This window comes from Solanum verrucosum, unplaced genomic scaffold (assembly GCF_900185275.1).
Source record: "Solanum verrucosum unplaced genomic scaffold, falcon-dt-bn FXZP01000016.1, whole genome shotgun sequence".
NCBI lineage: Eukaryota > Viridiplantae > Streptophyta > Magnoliopsida > Solanales > Solanaceae > Solanum > Solanum verrucosum.
The window spans coordinates 84,262-107,130 of NW_026020243.1; the positions used below are offsets into that span (position 1 = coordinate 84,262).

Here is a 22,869-nt window from a genome sequence, read left to right on the forward strand (position 1 = left end):
ATGAAGGGAAGATGAAAAGAGAGGAGCTTGAAAAGTCCTCTTATGCTTTAGTAAAAAAGGCATTTCTCCCTCATCGGTGGTGGAAGGAAAAATAGAAGAGTTTAAATATAGAAACATGTCTATTAATTGTTAAAAGGGTTGGAAAGAGGGACCCCCCTCGCGACGTCGTCGTCGTCGCTGGCTCGGCTTTGGCTTTGAAAATTGATCAATTGAGATATTATTTTTGAGACAAAGTTTTTTTTAATTATTTAGTTAATTAATTAAATTAAATTAAATGGTCAAAACGTTTCAATTAATTAGTTAATTAACCGAAACGTTCCAACCCGACTCGGATCCGCATGTGACCCGTTTTATTTAAACTTTCCCATTTTATTTAAATTTCCCGCAATTAGAAATGACTGTTCTGAAAGGCTGCAACTTTCATGAACAGTCATGACCGTTTGAAAGGTTGCAAACTTTCATTAATGGCTGTGTGGATTCTGAAAGGTTGCAACCTTTCGGAATCAGTTCCTCTTGGCTATAAATACCAGTTATTCTTCAGAATTTTTTACTTACAAAAAATTCTGATTTCTTCTTCTTCTTCTGCACAAATATTTTTCGTGTGCTTTACTGCCGTTGAGTGGCTCACTGACACCAGCGATTTGGGTATCAATACACTGGTGATTGAGATCATTCTATCCTGGGAGGACACATTCCAAATCAAACCTCGGATACTAGAGGGGAATAATTTCTTTTAGGGGACACTGTGCATTCAGTGGGCTTGATCTTTTTCCATTATGTCTTTTCAAATTATGGTATGCTTTACAGATTTTAATTTTTTTGAATTAATTTTTGTTCTTCTATTCTTCATTGGTTCATTGGAAACTTTGGTAACTTCGTGTTTCTGCAAAGTTTCTGATAATCAGCATTGTTGTTTTTAAACACAAATTGGTAACAACACTTCTTTTACATTTAATTTCAGATTGGTCTATTTGAGTATGAATTTTCTTGGTAAGTGCAGATCATAATCATCTTGAGCATGACCCACCCAATAATTCAAATCCTACTTTCTTAGAATTATATTACTCATTTCCTTTATATAAAGGTAGTGTCCACCCAATAATAAATTATTATTGTATGGAATTTGATACTCAAGTCAAGAAAAAATAAAGTAAAATATGACAAAGTGAAGAGGGAGACAACTAAGCTGTGGAAAAATGCTATCTTTTTGAAAAGAGAAAAAGGATTGTTTCTCTTTTCTTTCTTTGACCAAAGAGATAGTTATTGGTATAGCAATTTCAAATTATGAACACCATACTGTTTGCATATTTCTCTAGCATTCAACAGGTAAATTCAATCTCTTAATTCCTAGCAAAAATAGACAACCATCTTTAATTTTTGCCATTCTTGTCCATTTTTTGATTCTTTGTTTTGTTTTTCAGATTTCAGAAATGGAGATTGGCTTAGAAGTTGGTGGTGCATTTCTCTCTTCAACTTTGAATGTTCTCTTTGATAGGCTTTCTCCTAACGGTGATCTGCTCAACATGTTTCGGAAACATAAGGATTATGTTCAGCTTAAAATGACTTTGCGTGGTCTTCAGATTGTGCTAAGTGATGCAGAGAATAAGCAGGCATCAAATCCATCTGTGAGCGACTGGCTTAATGAGCTTCGAGATGCTGTGGACTCTGCTGAGAACTTAATTGAAGAAGTCAATTATGAAGCTTTGAGGCTTAAGGTGGAAGGCCAGCTTGCAGAAACAAGCAACCAGCAAGTAAGTCACCTCAGCTTGTCCTTGAGTGATGAATTTTTTCTTAACATAAAGGATAAGTTGGAAGAAAATATTGAAACATTGGAGGAGTTGCAAAAGCAAATTGGTTGTCTTGACTTGAAATCGTGTCTTGATTCGGCTAAACAATAAACTAGAAGACCTTCAACTTCTGTGGTTGATGAATCTGATATATTTGGTAGGCAGAGTGAAACAGAGGAATTGGTGGGCCGTTTATTATCTGTTGATGCAAATGGTAGAAGTTTGACTGTAATCCCTGTTGTTGGAATGGGGGGCGTGGGCAAGACAACACTTGCTAAAGCTGTTTACAATGATGAGAAGGTGAACGACCATTTTGATTTGAAAGCTTGGTTTTGTATGTCTGAACAATATGATGCTTTCAGAATAGCAAACGGATTGCTTTACAGGTTAATGATAATATAAATCAGATTCAGATCAAATTGGAGGAGAGCTTAAAGGGTAAAAAATTTCTTATTGTTCTAGATGATGTTTGGAATGAAAACTATAATGAGTGGGATGACTTGAGAAATCTTTTTGTGCAAGGAGATCTCGGAAGTAAGATCATTGTGACAACAAGTAAGGAGAGTGTTGCCTTGATGATGGGTGGTGGGGCAATGAATGTGGGGATTCTGTCTAATGAAGTTTCTTGGGCTTTATTCAAACGACATTTATTAGAAAACAGGGATCTTGAGGAACATCTAGAACTTGAAGAGATTGGAAAGAAAATTGCAGAGAAATGCAAAGGATTGCCTTTAGCTATAAAGACCCTTGCTGGGATGTTACTCTTAAAATCAACGATTGAAGAGTGGAAACACATTTTGAGAAGTGAAATATGGGAGCTTCCACACAATGGAATCTTAGCAGCATTGATGTTGAGCTACAATGAGCTTCCCCCACATTTGAAGCAATGCTTTTCCTATTGTGCAATATTTCCAAAAGATTATCAGTTTTACAAAGAACAAGTCATTCAATTGTGGATCGCTAATGGTCTAGTACAGAAGTTGCAAAAATATGAAACGGTTAAAGAACTAGGCAACCAGTACATTCTCGAGTTGAGATCAAGATCATTGTTAGACAGGGTCCCTGATTCTTTTAAATGGAAGGCAGGGGGATTCCCAATTAAGGACCTGCAAAAATATTCTCATCAAATTGACTCGGGGAAATTCTTTATGCATGACCTTGTCAATGATCTTGCCCAAATTGCATCTTCAAAACACTGTACCAGGTTGGAAGACATCGAAGGATCTCATATGTTGGAACGAACTCGACACTTGTCGTATTCCATGGGTGATGGTAAGTTTTCGTCATTTTCAAGAGGAGATGGTGATTTTGGTAAATTGAAAACCCTCTACAAATTGGAGCAATTAAGGACATTGCTTCCGATAAATATCCAGCACCATTTTTTTTCCAGTTAATCTAAGCAAGAAGGTGCTGCATAACATACTTCCAAGACTAACATTTTTAAGGGCATTGTCATTTTCTTGTTATGACATCAAGGAGTTACCGAATGTCTTATTTATCAAATTAAAACTCCTAAGATTTTTGGACCTTTCTTGGACAAATATAAAATAGTTACCAGATTCAATTGTGTGTTGCACAACTTAGAGACACTTATTGTGTCGTCTTGTGATTATCTTGAGGAGTTACCGCTGCAGATGGGAAATTTGATCAACTTGTGTTACCTTGACATTAGTTGTTGTTCTCGGTTGAAGATGCCGCTACATCCTAGCAAGTTGAAAAGCCTCCAGGTGCTATTAGGAGTTGCATGTCTTCCAAGTGGTTTGAAACTCAAAGATTTGGGTGAACTCTGCAACTTGTATGGATCTCTATCAATTGTAGAGTTGCAAAATGTGGTTGATAGAAGGGAAGCTTTGAAGGTGAACATGAGGGAAAATGAGCATATTGAGAGGTTATCATTGTTGTGGGGTAGAAGTATTGCTGATAATTCACAAACTGAAAAAGACATTCTCGATGATCTACAACCAAACACAAACATAAAAGAACTGAAAATCTCCGGATATAGAGGGACAAAATTTCCGAACTGGTTGGCTGATTACTCCTTTTTTAAGCTAGTGAAGTTGTCTCTTAGCCACTGCAACAACTGTGATTCCTTGCCAGCACTAGGACAACTTCCTTCTTTGAAAGTCCTCACCATTGGGTATATGGATCGAATAACAGAGGTGACCGAAGAATTCTATGGTAGCCCATCTTCAATAAAGCCATTTAACTCTCTTGAATGGCTTGAATTTAATCAGATGAAAGGGTGGAAGCAATGGCATGTACTAGGAAGTGGAGAGTTCCCTGCACTTCAGAACCTTTCAATTAAAAACTGTCCCAAGTTGATGGGGAAATTGCCTGGAAATCTTTGTTCTTTGACACGATTGACAATTTCAGGTTGTCCGGAATTTATTTTGGAGACACCTATCCAACTTTCAAGTATAAAATGGTTTGAAGTTGTCGGTTCTTTAAAGGTTGGAGTTCTTTTTGATCATGCTGATCTATTTGCTTCCCAACTTCAAGGAATGATGCAGCTAGAGTCATTAAAAATCAGAAGTTCTCACTCTCTTACCTCCTTGCCTATTAGCAGTCTGCCGAAAACCTTGAAGAAAATAGAGATATATTATTGTGAGAAATTGAAATTGGAGCCATCAGTTAGTGTCACGACCCGATTTCTCGAGTCATGATGGCACCTACTAAACCCTACCAATAGGTAAGCCAACCCGTAACCCAGAACATCAAACAATGAGCGAAAGGGCAGAAACTAACGACAACAATAATCTAAACAAGAATAACAAGGCGGAAGCAACCCAAAATAAATATATAAAGAAATCCCTCCCAGAACCTGGAAGTCACTAGTACAGAGCTATCTAATAAAGAGTACAAGTCCCAAAAGTGGACCACAACAGAGTGTGTCTCAAAGGCAACAAGACTAGCTAAAACAAAAGAAGAAGACAGAACAAACCCCAAAATACCAAGTGCTCGCCCTCGTCTCCGAATCACAGCTGCAAAAGAAGGCTGGAACTAATCACCGCTGGTAACTGGTACTGGGACCTGCATCACGAAATAGATGCAGAGCGTAGCATGAGTACCAACACAACAGGTACTCAGTAGGCATCATAGGCCAACTGAGCAAAAAGGGTAAAAACAAAGAAAGGATAGAATCTAGACACAGAGAGGTCAAAGTGGATAAGAAAAGAAAGCACACGAGCATACCAGAAACAAACTAAGTACAACTAAACTAAACCTAACTGGACCCCATATGCCCAGAAGGTACACTCGTGCACAAGCTCAAATAAAACCTGAACGAACCCCCATATGCCAGATAGGTACACGGAAAAGCTAAGTCTACTGAGAAAGAAGAAAATCGGGCTCCCATCCCAAAGTAATTAAGATAATCCATCAGACTCCACCCAACCAGCAGTGCACTCCCAGCCCAGCTAGAAAGAGGGACCCATGAGTGAGGTAGATATCGCGAGTCGTCCTACCATGCAGTCAGCTCCCAGCCCAGCTAGAAAGAGAGACCCAGGGACACCCAGCCAGCAGCACACTCCCAGCCCAGCTAGAAAGAAAGGCCCGGGGGGGATCACCGATATCACCGAGTCTACCCAGCCAGCGATACGTTTCCAGCCCAGCTAGAAAGAACGACCCCGGGGGTGATAGTATCTCCAATAGGATTCAATCCAACAACAACCACCGTGGAACGCCGTCCACTCTAAGACATCACAGAAAAAGCTCCAAGCCTATACTATCTTAATCCCACGCCTCGAGTGATGCACCAAACCTTTGAGAATGCGTCGAAACCGCAGAATGAGAGGGAGAAGATACAAAAGTGGAGCAAGTAGCGATAACACCTAATCTAAGGCTCAAACTATCAGACTCAAGTTTGCTATTCTAGTTTACAAGGAGCTAAGTCATCCGAACGACGTCGGCAGCAAGTCAAGGCTATCCAGCCCACACGGGTCATAAGTCTAAGGCAATGCTAGCCTAACCTAGACTAAGGACATCATGCTTACGGTTAAGGATGAACAAGGCATGCAATACATAGCATACAAGCATACAATAACATTTAGCACATAAGCATGCAACTCTACTAAACCGATTAACATGATACTATACCCGAAATATGGCCAATCGATCCTAACATAAGGTATCTAATCAAAGTAAAGTAGTAAACTAGTCCTCTCATGAAACACCAGATTTGCTGTTATTTGGATGGCTACTTTGCTGTCACAGTATATAGATGTTGGCCCTTCAACCTGAATCTCCAATTCCTTAACCAGATTAGTAACCCAAACTACTTCAACTGTCAAGCCTGCTAGACTTCTATATGCAGCCTCAGCTGAGCTTCTGGAAACTGTTGCTTGCTTCTTAGATTTCCAGGCAATGAGTGATTCACCAAGCTTGAGAATGTAACCTATCACAGATCTTCTAGTGTGTGGACATGAAGCCCAATCAGCATCACAATAACCTGTTAGTCTCATGTCCTTTTCTGATGACATTAATAATCCCAACCCTGGTTGAGTCTTAATATACCTTAGGACTCTTAATGTTGCATTCCAATGTTGTACGGTAGGTCTCTGCATGAATTGATTCAGTGTCTGCACTGTATAAGAAATATCAGGCCTAGTGATGGTCAGGTAGAGTAGCTTTCCAATCATTCTTTGGTATTGCTGTACATCTTCAAACAGTTCAACAAACTCATTTCCCCCGTTACCATCATTCATCTCAGCTATAGTCAACTTCATGTTACACTCCAAAGGAGTTAAAGCCACTTTGCCTCCTGTCAGACCAGCTTCTGCTAACAATTCTAGAGCATACTTCCTCTGATTCATCCGAATTCCCTTCTTGGACCTGCTGAATTTAATTCCCAAAAAAAAATTTAGTTCTCCCAAGTCTTTAATCTTGAAAGACTGATGTAACACCCTTTTGGTATCCTGGATCAATTGTGTATCATTGCTAGTGATGAGCAAATCATCCACATAGACCAGTATGATTACCATCTTGTTCCCTTGCTTCTTAGTGAATAAAAAATGGTCCAAAGGACTTTGTTTATACCCCGAGATTACCAATGCTTCTGTTAGTTTGAAGTTCCATTGTCAAGATGCTTGTTTTAGTCCATACAAAGACTTAACAAGCTTACAGACCATATGTTTCTCCCCTTGAATCTGCAAACCTTTAGGTATTTCCATAAAAACTTCTTCCAACAAATCCCTTTGAAGAAAAGCATTATACATATCCATTTGGAACAAGGGCCAATTTTCAGCAGCAGCCAATGCAATGACAATTCCTACTGTCACCATTTTCACAACTGGAGAAAAAGTTTCTTGATAATCAATCCCAGTAGTCTGATTTTATCCCTTAGCTACAAGTCTTGCTTTGTACCTTTCCACATCACCATTAGCCTTGTATTTGATCTTATATACCCACTTGCAACCAATTACTAAGTGACCAGGAGGTAAAGGAACCAATCTCCAAGTCCTATTGTCTTCTAGAGCTTGCAATTCTTGTTTCATAGCATCAACCCATTTTGCATCTGTTACAGCCTCCTCATAAGTGGAAGGTTCCATTCCTGTGGATATTTTAGCTATGTATGCATCATATGGAGAAGAGATATGTTGGTAAGAAACATAGTTTGCCATAGGATGAGGAACTGATTTGATAACTTTGGTGCCAGTATGATAATCCTGATGCCACCTAGGTGGTGCAGTGATCCTTGCTGACCTTCTGGGAGCAACATGAGGAACAAGTAATTTTGGAACTAAACTTAAATCAGGCATAACATGTGGAGGCAAATCTGATGGAGGATCTGTATTTATGATAACATCTCTTGCTGCATTATCTGGGGATCTCTCATTATTATCATTGAAGTATACTGAAGGGTTATCAAAAGTCAAGGTCTCATCCTCACTCTCATCCAAATAAGAAGGGACAGTAGACAAAGTGGGAGGATACAGTAAGTTCTGTGACGAGCTACCTTTAAATGGAAACTCATTTTCATAAAAAAGTACATCTCTAGTAACAAGGAACCTTTTGTCATGTAGATAAAAAATAATATACCCCTTTTGTGTTGTGGAGTATCCTAACAATGCACAAGCAGTAGCTCTAGGTGAGAATTTGTCAACTTTGACAACTTTAGTTGCATAACACAAACAACCAAGTACTTTCAGGTGTGCATTTACAGGTTTGTGTTTATGAAACAACTCATATGGAGATTTTCCGTTAAGCACTGGTGTAGGCAACCTGTTTATCAAATAAACTGCAGTTAGGACACATTCACCCCAAAACCTGATAGGAATAACTCCTTGGAATCTGAGGGCTCTTGTAACATCCGACAATTTGAAATAACTATGAAGAGGTTTAGAATTGGAAATAGCCATTTTTGGAAGGACTTCAAAAATCTAGAAAATTGGTTAAGTGTGGAAATCAGTGAGTTTTTGGCCAACTTTGAGCAGTCATAACTCCTAGCTCAGGATGAATTAGGAGTAGTTCCAGTTATTTTTGCGAAGCTTGTGGAATGATCTTTCCAACGCCATCGAGTTTGCTCGATTCTGAGTTTTTATGAGCAAGTTATGCCCTTTGAAAGTTGGGAAGTTGACAGGGAATCCGTCCGGAAATTTAGAGGGCATTTTGGTCTTTTCCCTAGCTATTTCTTTTGGGGTTATATTGTTGTGTTAGGATGACTTTTGGATCATTTTGTCCCATTTTAAAAGAGTGAGAGCTAGGGCTTGTGAGTGAAGAGGAGAAGAAGAGGAGAAGAAGAGAAGAAAGAGGAGATCAAACAAGTTTTCGTCAAAGATCATCGTGGATATCGTCGGGGGTGATCCCTACTAGGTATGTCAGTTCATAGTGTTGGGTTGATCTTTTCCCCCACACACCAAACTCATTTTATTTCCAAGAAAATCTTGGTTGTGTTGTTGAAGTTGTTGGTTTGTGTTGTTGAAGTTGTTGGTTGTGTTGTTGGAAGTTCTTGTTGATTTAGTACATGATTTGATTGTGTTTTTGAGTTGAATATCTTGTATGTTGAGGGATTTTTATGATCCTTAGTGTTTGGAGTTGAAACCCTTGAAGTTAGGGTGGTTTAGAGTTGGAAAAAAGAGGAAGAAAAGTCGAGTTTTCTAGGGAAAGGGTTAGCGCGTCGCGCCTGCCAGCGCGCCCCAAAAGGTGTTCTAAACTTTCCCCCTTGGGGCGCCGCGCCTAGCAGAGTGCCAGCAGGTCCCTTCTGAGCTTCAAGGGCTGGCGCTCCGCGCCTTGCAGAGCGCCAAGGACGCCAAGTTCCCCAATTCTTTTCATACTTTCTCATGCATGTTCCTTGGTATTGTACCTATGTTTCCAAGTTGTTTCCAACACTCCAAAGTACTTCTAAACGTCAAGGAGTCATCCATAAATGTGTGATCATATACCTTGAATCCAAATTCCAATTCAAGGAGAGTTAGTTTCCAAGTCAAGTGAAATTAAGAGTTAAGTCTAGGAGTTAAAGAAGTGAGTCAAAGCAAGTCTTTAAAGTTGTTCAAGAGTCTGTATTGAACGTGTTAACTTCATTCTAAGGCTCAAGTTGCAAGTCAAGAAAATAGTATAGAGTTTCAAGTTAAGTCAAGAACATAAAGTTGAGTTCATTTCTCAAGGTTATTAGGGAACTATGTATTCCCAAAGAAGTTTTAAAGAAATGTTTTTACTTTTAAACAAGGTTGGAAACTGAGATTTCCAAAGAGCCTTCAGTCTAGTTTTTGAGTAATTATCTCAAATCAGCAGGAAGACATATGTTTTAAAAAAACATAAGAGACAATACTTTTTTTTGGGAGTAGTATCGAGCACCGAATTGGGGGAGCGTTCAAAGAACCCATAGCCCCCATAGAACCATGTTGGCCACCATGGGTAGAAAAGGATCATACTTTTTAGATGAATCCTTTTCCAGATAGACTAGTGGATCCATTAGGCAGTTCAGGTCTTATACCTTTGGCCGGGTATAGGATGCTTTGGCAGCGTGAGGTTGATCGATGTATCATCACTGTAGCTCTAAGTGATGGTTGTCTGTTAGAGAAACTCCCACAACAATTATTGTATTTTCATACACAGAAAGTATTATATTTTTATATACATCAGTTCATTTGTATTTCTATATACATCTCAGGCTTATTGTATCTTTGTATACACAGAGAGTATATAGCAGGTTTTAAACAGTCTTTCTTTATATCGCACTTGTTTTAAATTGCCTTATATTGAAAGAAGTCAGTCAGGTTGAGTTGAGTTGAGCCAGGTAAGTGTTCTCTTGTACTCTTTTCAAGCTTAAGTTGTGGTTTAGCTTTCCATCTCGCATACTCGTACATTCAATGTACTGATGCCAGTTGGCCTGCATCTTATGACGATGCAGACACAGGTACCCAGGATCAGCATCCAGCACGTCGTTGATCCAGCTGAGCACTCTAGAGTCAATGGTGAGCCTCCTTGCATTCCGGAGGACTCAATTATTTTGTGTTCTTAGTTTTATTTTATTAGGGTGTTGCGGGGTCTGTCCCAACATCCATCTCAGTATTTTAGAGGCTTCATAGACAGTCAGTCAGTTAGTCTTGAGTCTCTCATTTATGTAAATATGTAAATATCCTATTTTGAGATTTGAGTTGCCTTTGTGGCCATATGTTATAAGTTAAGTTGTTTGTAACCTTGTGTTTGCATTGAGTTATTCTGTTGAGTTAGGTTTCCGCTGAGTTAAGAAAGCTAGGCCAAGGGTTCGCTTGGGGCCAGAAATGGTCTCCGGGTGCCGTTCCCGCCCAGGGTGTAGGCTCGGGGCGTGACAGCTCTAGCTACTTCTAGTATATGTCTATGTTTCCTTTCCACAACACCATTTTGTTGTGGTGTGTGAGGAAAACTACTTTGATGTATGATTCCTAAACATTCAAACAAAGTGTTGCATTCTTTATTAAAAAACTCACTTCCATTGTCAGACCTAAAAATCTTCACAAAAGCTGCAAATTGAGTTTTTATCATTGACAAAAACTTCTTCAATATAGTGATAACATTTGATTTCAAATCTGAGCAAATACAACCATGTCATCCTGCTGTAATCATCAACTAATGTCAGAAAATATCTAAAACCATTGTGAGTAGCTGTTTTATAGGGACCCCATACATCCAAATGCACCATATCGAAGATACTTCTACTTCTAGTACAACTCAAAGAAAATGGCAGCCTAGTTTGTTTTGCCAGAGGGCAAACTTTACATATATCCCTAATGATGTTGTCCTGTCCTACCAGTGTCAATGACATCTTCCTGAGAACATTCATAGATGGATGACCCAATCTTTTGTGCCACAACATGTCTTCTCTAGCATTTTGTACATTAACAACCATTAACTTTGGTCCTTTATTGGTGTCATGATGCTTATTGTTGTCTAGCAGAATATAGAGACCTCCAGTTTCCTTACCAATCCCCTTCACTTTCCCAGTGGAGAGGTCCTGAAACACACAAAACTCAGGGAAAAATTTGATTGAACACTGCAGTTGTTTAGTGAACTGTGACACAGACATTAAATCATACTTAAAATCAGGCACCACCAACACATCTTTTAAGACATCTCTACCATCCCACTTATACTTTCCAACATGAGAAATTGTGGTAGTCTGTCCATTAGGTAGATGAACCTGCTTTCTATTTGGCAATACACATATGTCAAACAATGCATCTATATCTGAGGTAATGTGCTTAGTTGCTCCTGAATCCACTATCCAGCGTCTGTGAACACTATCATTATTAATAGCTACCATAAAAGTATGTGCAATACCTGCCATATGAGCTTCATCTGTTGTGTTTGTTGGTGGTTCTTCAGTGCACTTCTCCCTGCTCAGCAACTTCAGTATCTGACTATACTGCTCCTTTGTAAATGCAAGCTACTCCATGAAATGTTGCATATTCTGCATACCTTGGCCTTGTACAGCTGCACTAAAAGGATCATCACAATCAACATCATGTGCCATCCTTGTCCCACTAGACTTTTGACCAGGAGGGTACCCAACTACTTTGTAACAAGTCTCCTTGGTGTGCCCTTTCAATTTGCAAACCTCACATTGCAAGTTATAGTTCTTTTTGTTCCTTTGAGAAACATTCTGACTGTTGTAATCGACATTATTCCCAGCTTGCTGATAACCACCATAACCACTACTTCCTAGATTAGTATTTTGTGAATTATAGTTAGATCTCCCAGAGCTTGAACTTCCTACATAGAGAGCAGTTGATGATTCACCCAATTCAGTTCCTGAATATGAACCTGCTGTCATTCTCTGACTTTCATCAGCAATGATCATTGAGTAGGCTTTATTCAGGGATGGTAAAGGTATCATCATCAGTATTTGACTCCTTTGTTGGCTATAGGACTCCTTCAATCCCATTAAGAAAGCAAACAGACGCATATACTGCAGATGACTAGCATACACCTTCAACTTATCACAACCACAAGAAGGTAGAGGAACAAGTGCATTAAACTCATCCCAGAGTACATGCAATCTGGTAAAATAAGCAGATACAGATGAAGTACCTTGAGAAATTGTACAAATTTCCCTATGCAATTGATAACCTCTTGATCCATCAACTTTGTCGAATCTCTCCTTCAAATCAGCCCAAACAGTTGCTGCATCTGTAGCATACACAATCCCACTCATGAGCTCCTTTGACATAGAATTGAGAATCCAGGACAGAACGAAAGCATTACATTTTTCCCAATGTTCTTCTAAATCGCTTCCATAATCACTTTTCTTACAGGTTCTATACACGAAACCCAGTTTGCTCTTAGCTCGGAGTGTGAGAAGCATCGATCTACTCCAAACTGCATAGTTTTCCACTCCTGTGAGCTGGATGCTTGTCAACAGTGATCCTGGGGTATCCGATTGATGAAGATACAGGGGATGACTTCGTTGTTTCTCAATAGTCTCAATTGTGTCTTTGTTCGCCATGATTTTGTGAAAATTGCAGAGATGTTTGAACAAGGATTAATCAGAGATTGTAGAAGAAAAGGATTGATAAACAAACTTAAATCAATCTTTGATTTGAGGCTCTGATACCATGATGAAATCTGAACTTGATGATCAGATTGAGAAGAAATGGAAAATGGAGAAGAAGGGTAGAGAGAATTGGTAACTGCTCTTTGGGAAATTTTCTCGTATATTGAATGAATCAGTACACACCATTCTCACATGTATATATACATTGTTCATATCTAACTAACTAACAACTAATCTGTTAGTAACTAACTGATTAACTATGACTAATTACAACTTGTAAATGAATTTAAGTTATGTAATTCCTTTAGTTTCAATAGGGACACTGTAATCATCATATCATATCATCATATTATATTAAAAGTGGTGCAAATATTCTTAAAGGTCAATTGTAACATCAATCTCAATTTATGGATTTGGGCATTTTTTTTTTATTAATCTTTTTTGTGGTTATCATTGAATTGGTTATATAAATGTCTTTTGATGGATCCTTTCCCGCAAACAATTATATACATAATATTAATATTTAATTATAATTTGATTTTTTTCTATGGTCACACTTAAATATCAATTGCACTATTCTTTTTTCCTCCTTCATTTATTTATTTTTCTCCTTTTTTTGCTTTATATATTCTCCTTCATGTCTCTTATCTAATTACCTATTCAATTATTACTCTTAATTTTCGTAACTCTCATTTTTTTTTATATATTCATAACCTCCACTAATTAAATTTAGATTTAAGATATCTTTTGGTATTCCTCCATGAATATCTATATAAATTCATCTTTTTTGTTTTATGGAATCTCTACCCAATGTTATCCATTTCATTCTATAGTTAAGAGTTAAAATAGTGAAACACTTACATCATTCTTGTTCTATTTGATTCATGATATACACTTATATCTTTTGGTATTCTTCCATGAATACATATATAAATTTATCTTAATAGCAATTCATGTATCCTTGTTTCATATCTCACTCTTCATCTTACTTGAAGATTTTCTCATTGATCAGTCTTTGAAATATTGTGCAAAATTTTGTCAAATTTCCAACATCAGTTAAAAAGGACTAGTATCAGTTAAATCATCCACTACTTTCAACTACCAGAACTGATATTTAAAAGGTCTATTTTTAATATAGCTGAGAGTGATGCTCAAATTGCATATTGATGGAGGAGTGACCTGAGATTGTTCAAACACAATGTATGATTCGATAGTGAACCTATATAGCGAGCAAGATCATTGGTAAGTGATTCTCTAAATAATTTTTAAGACTTCTCTTTGTTTGTTTATCAATTGATTTTCTATCACAAAAGTTATAACTCTCTTTATTCCCCTGTTTCTAGTCCCAGTCGCTTCCTGTACAACACGAATGGTAAATGAATTATCTATTAATGATACTCCTAACAAGGTGTAAGCTCGCACAACTTTCCCCAAAAGACCTCACACCATTAAGAAATCCTACACCTTATATGTAGCTTCCCAATCTTTTCAGTTACCAATGTGGAGCTTTGTTCGCATGCCTATTAGCAGTCTGTCAACTTCGGGGCCTCATGTTGCTTCGATATCTAGCTATCTGGGACTGCCATTATCTCCATTTTGAATTGCTCATGTTTCCACCATAATTATTGATAGGGATACCAGTAATGATTTAGAGAAATGGTGCTCCGATATATGTAATTATAATTCCTTCTTTTTTCGTTAGTGGTAGTAGTTGAAGTTGACTTTGTTAGAATTAACAGCATAACTAAGAAAGAATCATCTCTTACTAATTCTTATAGTTTTAGCTGATGATGTTAGCTGTTCAAAATATGACATTGTCTTACGTGTATGTTGCAATTTATTGTCGAGATAGTCCATAAGCTTGACTTGTTCGTTGATCCATTGTTGTTCAATCTTGTCTTTGTTGTTCGATCCTTGGAACTTGAAAATCAGCATTGATTTGCATCAGAAATTTATTTGAGGTTAGGAGAAAAAACAACACATATTTTTTCGTAGCGGAACTGGTAGTTGAGGGATTCATGGAAGTGGTAGTGTGGTAGATGGTAGTGTGGTAGGTGAGTAATAATATTTATTGTAATATTCTTCCGACAGTTGGTTTAATCTGAGTATTTCATTAATATTATTTATGATATACTCTAGGTATAACATATCTTGGGTTCTTTGGTACATATATAAATTTTCTTCCATTAATTGTTCTAACAGTTTGATATCTTCCATAGATTCTGTCCAATATTGTAAATATTCGTAGTTCATTTTAGTCTGAATTTATTTCTAAATCGTACCATTCTATTCTTTCGTAGTCTAAATCATGTAAGTCTATTTCATACCATTGTTGGTTCAATATATCTTCTGATTCGTCATCATTAAATATTTTTTCCCATATGATTCTTCTTAATTCAATTATTTTTATATCTTTAACTATATATAAGATTAAAGTTTCATAATTTTTTATCATTTCATCATGAACGTATGTAGTCATGTTCTTTATCATGCAGGTTTTTTATTTCAAATTATTCCTTCCTACCATATTCATAATTGATTAAATTCATATTAGATCATTATGAACCCGATTATTTGTTTATCATGTTTTCCTGTCACTACTAGTATCGTACTTTAGCGGATACTTCCTTCTTATTAGCGCCTCAACTTTGTTTACTCCCCTAAACGGTTTTCCTCGCCTACCGGTTTCAACATTAGGATGACATAGTATAGAAGTTTTCTCCCTGTTTCCAGTGTGCTAATAAACTAGAAATCATGATTCAAATAATTCTAATACATAATAACTAACATAAATTTATTCAATCATATATATGATATTCAGGAATATATGAAATTAGTTCCGCATATTTTTTGAACAATATACCTTTGCCTCTTGGTTATTCATGCTATCTGAAATATCTGATTGGATTTCAGATTTATCCATTAACTTTTAAGTAGTTGGTATCTTGAAAGAGTTTTTGAAAAGAGAGGATTTTTATTTAGGCGTTTCCCCCCTTTACAATGTTTACGACTAAGTCTTTATATAGACATACAAATTTACTATTCTAAACACATATCCTAATACGTTTTTTACACCTGTCCACTACTATTTACTACTATTCATGAATAGTTTCCTATTCTAATCTACTACTATCTTATTAAGACTTATTTACAACCTTGTCTCCTAACTTTTACACTTGTCCTTAATATGCACATGCACTTATTGACTATTTTACACTACCTTGTCTTTTACAATAATAATGCTTGACTAATAATTTACATTGTCACGTTATTTTACATACTTAGTCAAAAAACTTTAACTTTCCTTTATCTTTTCTGCCACTTTGTCTTTCGTCTTATCTTTTTTGTTTTGTCCATATCTTATTTTGTCTTGTCTGCATCTTATCTTCACCGTCTTCTTTTACTCTAAATCGACATCTGGAATTATGTTATCTTCACCGTTACATTTCGAACATATGTGATCAGGATATTTATGTCCAATTAATTTGCAATATCTGGTTAGTAACTCCGTCGAAATAAATCCTGCCTTTAGTGCTCTCTTCGTAGGTCATTCTTCTGGCTTAAGTAATGACAAAATCCATCTCTGGACTTTATCCATATCTGCTTTCCTTAGCTCCCTTGAATTAGAATAAATCATTAGCTGATCTCTTGCATAGTAGCTCCATATAGCGTTTCCATTTAAATAATTATTTGCTAGCTCATGTATGATAGTTGATATACCAATTATTCTTTTGTTGGCATAAAAAGTTAGTATCTCTATTTTGCATATCTCTTCTTGTTGTCCGATGTCCTCGGGTATAATCATATCTTTAGTCAGTCCTATCTTGATAACCTGTATTGGAGGTTTTATTTCCTCATATAATATCTCCGCTGGTGCTGTATAGAATTTTATATAAAATAAATTTCCTTTTGTAACTCGTTTGTATGTGACGAATGCCTTGTGTAGTTCTGGTATTCCACTAACTTCTTCTCCGTCGTATGTGTATACGGTATTTAACAGTCCATAGTTGTAACATATTCTTACTAAATTAGCATTAGTTTTTGGCCGTGCAATTAGCTTGTTATATCCTTGTAACTTTTGTGTCAAATAATCTTGGTCTGGTTCTTTTGTAGTTGATCTGAGATTGCGGTTTAAATAAGTTTGGATTTTGTGTATATTTTCGATATAGGTTCGTGTGATGTAGTTATATGTCTTTTTCTCATTTTGGTTTTGCACACTATATGCGTATGTGGATGTTTGTGGTTCTATGGACATATGTCTAGGTGTCTTTTGGGTAAATGATTTTTCGAATAGCTGGTTTAAGTTCGCATTTTTATATTGTTTATCGCTAACTTATTTGCTTGTACCTGCAGCTGTATTTAAACAAACATTATGGGTTTTAAGGAGTTTCCCATCGTCTCGTTTTAGCTCTGGGTTTTTTCCGTCTTCCGATCGACGTAGCTCCACATTTTTATAGTCATGCTGTTGACTAGCTTTGGACTTCAGATTATCTTCATTAGTCTTTAGCTTTTGTATCTCATTGTCCATACTATCCACTTTTGTACAAAGTGTAGTAATGGCTTTGAGTATCTTTTCAATTGTATCTTCTTCCTCAGTCTCAGTCTGAGTAGCTTTGTCGTGATAGGTAATCTGCAATAACATTCTTATCAGTTTTTATTACTTCAATTGTAAATGTAAAATTTAATATATTTAATACCAATCTCCTTATTTCTTTTGTTGTTATCGAATCTTGTATTTTTCTTGTTAGCCACCATTTTACTTGTGTATTATATGTTCTTATAATAAATTCGTTATATACAATATATGGTTCAAATGATAATAAACACTTATACACTAAATATAATTGTTTTCTATTTATTTCCCATTTTATTTCTGTATTATTAAATGTTCCTGAATAATACCTACAATGATGTTCTATCGTATTGCCATCATATCTGTATTTTAATATTCCTCCATAACTTTTTTCACTCGCATCTGATTCTACTATATAAGTAAATTTTTTGTTTTCATCCGGAAAATATAGTTTAGGTAAGTTTTTACATAATAATTTTATCTTTTGTATTTGTATTTGATCTTTTTTATCAAACTGATATTCTATATCTTTTTTTATTTTTTGTTGTAATGGTTTTAAATTCTCTGTTAATTTTGGTATGTATTCTCTTACTTGATTTACTAGTCCTAAAAATGATTGTAATTTCTTTTTTGTGTCTAGTTGTTCATTTGAGTTAATTATTTTTTGTACTATATGTGTTTGCATTTTTATTCCGTTTTTATCAATTTGTATTCCTAAGAATTCTATTTGATTTTTCATTATATCTGCTTTCATTTTACTTAGACTTATACCTGAATATTCTATGATGTGTATAAATTTTTCTAATAATCTTATATGTTCATCTTGTGTTTTGGAATATAATAATATATCATCAATGTACACTACACAATTTTCTATTTGTTTAAAGTAATTGTCCATAAAGTGTTGATATCTACCTGGTGCGTTTTTATATCCAAATGGTAATACATTCCATTCATAAAATCCTTGTGGTACAGTGAATGCTCTTAGTTTTTTAGATTCTTCTTCTAGTTTTAAGTGATAAAATCCTAATTTACAATCAAATTTGCTAAAATAATTATATCATTGTATTTGTCTTATCTTTAGTATTTTATTTGGTATTGGATAATTATATGTTTTAGTTTTTGCATTTAAGTTTCTATAATCAATAACCATTCGGCTTTTTCCTCTTTTTTGTTCACTATATTTATTTACGATAAATGCCGGATTGTGTGCTTACTATTGCTTTCTTGTATATATCCTTTTTCTAGTAATTCATTTATATGTATCTTAAATTTGGTTAAATCATTAAAATTATACTTTAATGGTTTTTGGGTTATTATACTATTATTATCAATTTGCTCAATTTTTACTTTTGTTTTATGTTTCTCTCATCCTTGTAGAGGATCCTCACTATATAATAATTCTAACTTATCTTGAATTATTTTTACTTTATCTATACAGAATATAATTAATTCTATTTTAGGGTCTTCTTCTTTTATATTTTCTAATTTTTGTGTAATTTTTTCACTTCCTTTTATCCATTCTGTTGTTTTTCGTTTTTTATTATTTACTCCTTTTGCTCCTATTTTTTGTTTACACGGTGTCGTGAACCACCAGTGTGTTTTTGTTATTATATGTGGATATAATTTTTCTAAAAATGACATTCCTAATAGCATATCTTTTGTAGTTAATTCAAAGTTATATATTTCTTCTATAGTTAATATCTTATCCCATATTTGTATTTTTATATTTTTTGCCTTATATGTGATCATGCTTCCTTCATTATTAAATCTTGTTACTACTATCGGTGTTTTTAATTTTTTCCACTTATCTTCTGGTAAACAATTGTATTTACATATATTATCTTCTGCTCCCGTATCTATCATTGGTGTATAATATCGGTTGTAATATCCTTCTATTATTATCTTTGCAAGTATATATATTTTCATATTATTATTATACTAAAGTCCTTTTTATTATTACTCTTTTATTTTCATAATTTATTGTTAACTGTTTGTCTTCTAGATTATATGGTTTTACTTGTTCTAGCCATTTTATTCCTAAAATGATATGTTCATCTCCTTGATATATTTTGAATTTTATCACTATTGGTACTCCTCCAATGATTATTTCCTTTTCTGTAGTTTCTTCGGTATACGTTAGTGCTTTTGGTAGTTCGGGGCATGATTGTTCAATAGTTATTATTTCATCTTCTCGTCTTGTATCTATTAATATTAAATATTTTCGTTGTTCCATTATTCCTGTTATGTAGTAATGATGTGATTTTATTTCTTCTTCCATTGATTTTTGTAGAGTTTTATCTATTCTTCTTGAGGTGCTCATTTTTTATGAGATTTGTGGTATTTCACAGTTCATGTTTGTTCTTTTTGATGTACTTAATCTTTCTTTTACTATTTCTAAATCTTCTTCTATGTCAATTTCATTATAACTATAGTCATTCTTGTCTATGACTGTGACTATTCTTTCAAAAGGATTTTCTATTTTTATTTTATTTTTTTTATTTTTTGTTGTTATTTTATGTTTTGTCGTTAAAACATATAAGTTTTTACATCTAGCTGTAAATATTTTACTTCCCGGGGCTAGTTCTATTCCTGACATTCTCCAATATAATACTAATGATTTATCTATATTTCTATCATTTATTGCTACTGAGTAATTAACACTTATTATAAATTAAAATTTTTAGTATATGAGGTTAACCTTTACCGCACTTATTATACTTTTTTCTATTGGTTGTATAATTCTATCATCTGCTAAGTATATTTCTATGGGTGTATCTATTCCTTCTCTAAAACATAGTTTTATTAGTATTTCTGTTCCTCCTAAATGTACATATTTAATTGGATTTTTAGCCTTAATATCTTGTATTTCTTTATTTATTATTCGTTTATTTATTATTGGTATTTTGGCCTTTCCTTTAGTATATTTGCAATCTATGATATGTTATCTTTGACTTACTACATAATATTCTTCTTTTTGTCGTTTAAACCAGTTTTTTATTGTTGGTATTTCGAATATTTTTGCTACGCTTAGGTCTAATTCTTTTCCTTTTATTTGTTCAAATATATTATTATCAAATATTATTTTTTGTTCTGCCGATTCTTCATCTTGATATTTTTCTTTAGTTATTATTTGTATATCTTTTTTAGTCATTGATATTGTATTCATTATCTGATTCTATTACTGGATTATTTTCCATTTCATTTTCCGATAATTCATATATACTATCATTGCTTTCTAATTCATAATCTACGTACTCTATTTGTGTATATTTTTCATCGTCTATTATTATTTCTGATATTTGTTCTTTCTTTGGATTTTTAGGTAATTTACAATCTCTAGCTATATGTCCTAATTTTCCACAGTTATAATAAGTACATTCCGTTAGTTTTCTTTTTGGTCTATATGGTCTTTTGGTTTTGTAGTCTTGGTTTTTTATATTTATATTTTGATCTGTATTTTTTATTATATTTTTTTCTATTTTTATAATACCTATCCGTACAACCAAATTGAGGTGCTGTTTTATTTTTGCAACATGCCAAGTTTTTTACTAATATTTTTTCCATTTTTATTTCTTCTTTATGTTTTTCACATAGTTCCATAAACCATCGTTGTAAGAATTTTATTCTAGCTCCTAAGGTATCTGTTAATCCTGCTTCATTCCAGCTTTTTATTACTTTTGAATTAAAAGGTTCCGGTAATTTTGTAAAATATAATTTTCTTATTTCTTTACTTTCGTCTATGCTATATGTTCCTTTATAATAGTATTCTCTAAATGCACATGTATATTCATCTATATAACACATGTTACATATTGCTAATTTTGTCATTAGATTCCGGTTTATGATTTTTTCTTTATTTTGTTCTTCTACTTCTGTTGTCATACTACTAAATTCATTTCTTATAGCTATTTCGTATTTATATAATATTTCCATAGTTGTAGTAGCTATGTCACCATCAAATTTTTTGTTACTTCTTAGAGTTTCTAACTTTCATCTGATAAATTTTGTAGCCATAATTTTACTGTTCCTATAAGTGTTCTTTCTATATATCCTGGTGTTTCTGTTATTATTAATTTGTTATCTATTAATTGTTTTGATATATATCTCATCCATAATTGGATTGTTTTATTTATATCTGCTACACAATCTAAATCTAAAAAATCATGTCGTTCAGTCATTGGTTTAGGTGTCTATTTTTTATTTAATCTTTTATACCATATAGTTTTTTCTTTATCAAATTGTTCATAGTTTTCATTATAATATTTTAGATTAAAATTTTTTGGGTTTTTTACTTCTGATGTGCTAGGTTTTTCGTCCATGTCGTCTCCTGTATTTACTTCTAAATTCTTTGTATTATCTATGTTTGCTAAAAGTTCCGTATATGTTTCGCTTGTTTCCGAATGTTGTTCTAGATCATCGTCGTTTATTTCATCAATTCTTATTTCGGGTAGGTTATCTTGGTTATTTTTTTCTTTTTCTTCTAATTCATCTTCTAGTTGCAATTTTTCTTTAAATCTAATTATCTCATTTGTTAATTTTGTTTTTTGTTCTTTTTCTTTTGTTTTATTTCATACATTTCTTTTAATATTGCTAGCTCTTTTTCTTGCTCTATTATTTTGGTATTTTTTACTTCTTCTAATTGTTGTACCTCCTTTTTTGCTTGTTGTTTTATTTTTTCAATTTTCGTTTTTCTATCTATTTCTTCATTTTCTTTTGTTATTCTTATCATAGCAGTTAAACTATCTTCTAGTTTTACCGTTTCTTTTTCTAACATTAGGCTTATATTGTCACCTATTTTCTTATATATTCTTCCTAGATTAGAAAATATTATCTTTATTTTTAATCTGTCATAGTTTTCATATGTTTTGTCATCTACTGCGTATTCTTCCTCATTCATTTATAGATTGTGTTGAAATTTATATTCTAAATTATTTATTTGTATTTCTAGATATAAAATAGTCTTTCTTTGTGCTATTATAGATTTGTGACAAATTCCTGCAAATATATTACTGTTAAGTCTACTTTGCCTATGTGCTAATTCTTGTCTCTTTGCTATAATTATTTCATTAAGTTTTTGTCTATAATCGTTATTCTCGTTATTCATTGTAATTTTAAATATTGAATATATTTATATTCTACTTTAGATATATTATCTATTAATTGATTTAATTTTTCGTTATCAGGTTTTGTGATATTAAGTTGTTTATATTCCGGATATAATTCGTTAAAAGGACTAGTCGTTTTCTTTTTTCCATGAAATTATCCAGTGCTATCAACTATCAGAACTGATATTTGTGAAAATTTAATATATGTTTGATTTTGTTATATCTGAGGCGGACACAAGCTCTGTCTATTGTACAGTTCAAATTTGATTTCCTCCGAGTAGTTGCTTGCAGTAGAAGGATTAGTCAGCCTATAGATTTGATGCTACTAGTTTAATGTTTGGCTGTATTAACATTCAATTGTTTTACCAAGTTCGCCAGCTTTAATAGTTTTCACTTTATTGGACTACTTCCAGGTTTTCTTCCAACATATCA

General features: G+C 34.1%; 2 protein-coding genes and 1 pseudogene across 2 annotated transcripts in view; 2 read left to right on the top strand and 1 right to left on the bottom strand.

Moving 5' to 3' along the window:
• LOC125832955 (putative disease resistance RPP13-like protein 1) overlaps positions 1-22,869 on the top strand; it is a 172,074-nt gene that overhangs the window by 58,246 nt on the left and 90,959 nt on the right. The gene's annotated exons all lie outside the window — the stretch shown is intronic.
• LOC125832937 (putative disease resistance RPP13-like protein 1) lies at positions 1,431-4,450 on the top strand (annotated as a pseudogene).
• Positions 4,763-7,066, bottom strand: LOC125832938 (uncharacterized mitochondrial protein AtMg00810-like). The gene is made up of 4 exons (XM_049512114.1): positions 6,911-7,066; positions 5,960-6,700; positions 5,372-5,478; positions 4,763-4,817 (listed from the first exon to the last, which is right to left on the bottom strand). Exons 1-4 carry the CDS (start codon positions 7,064-7,066, stop codon positions 4,763-4,765), a joined length of 1,059 nt encoding a protein of 352 aa, XP_049368071.1.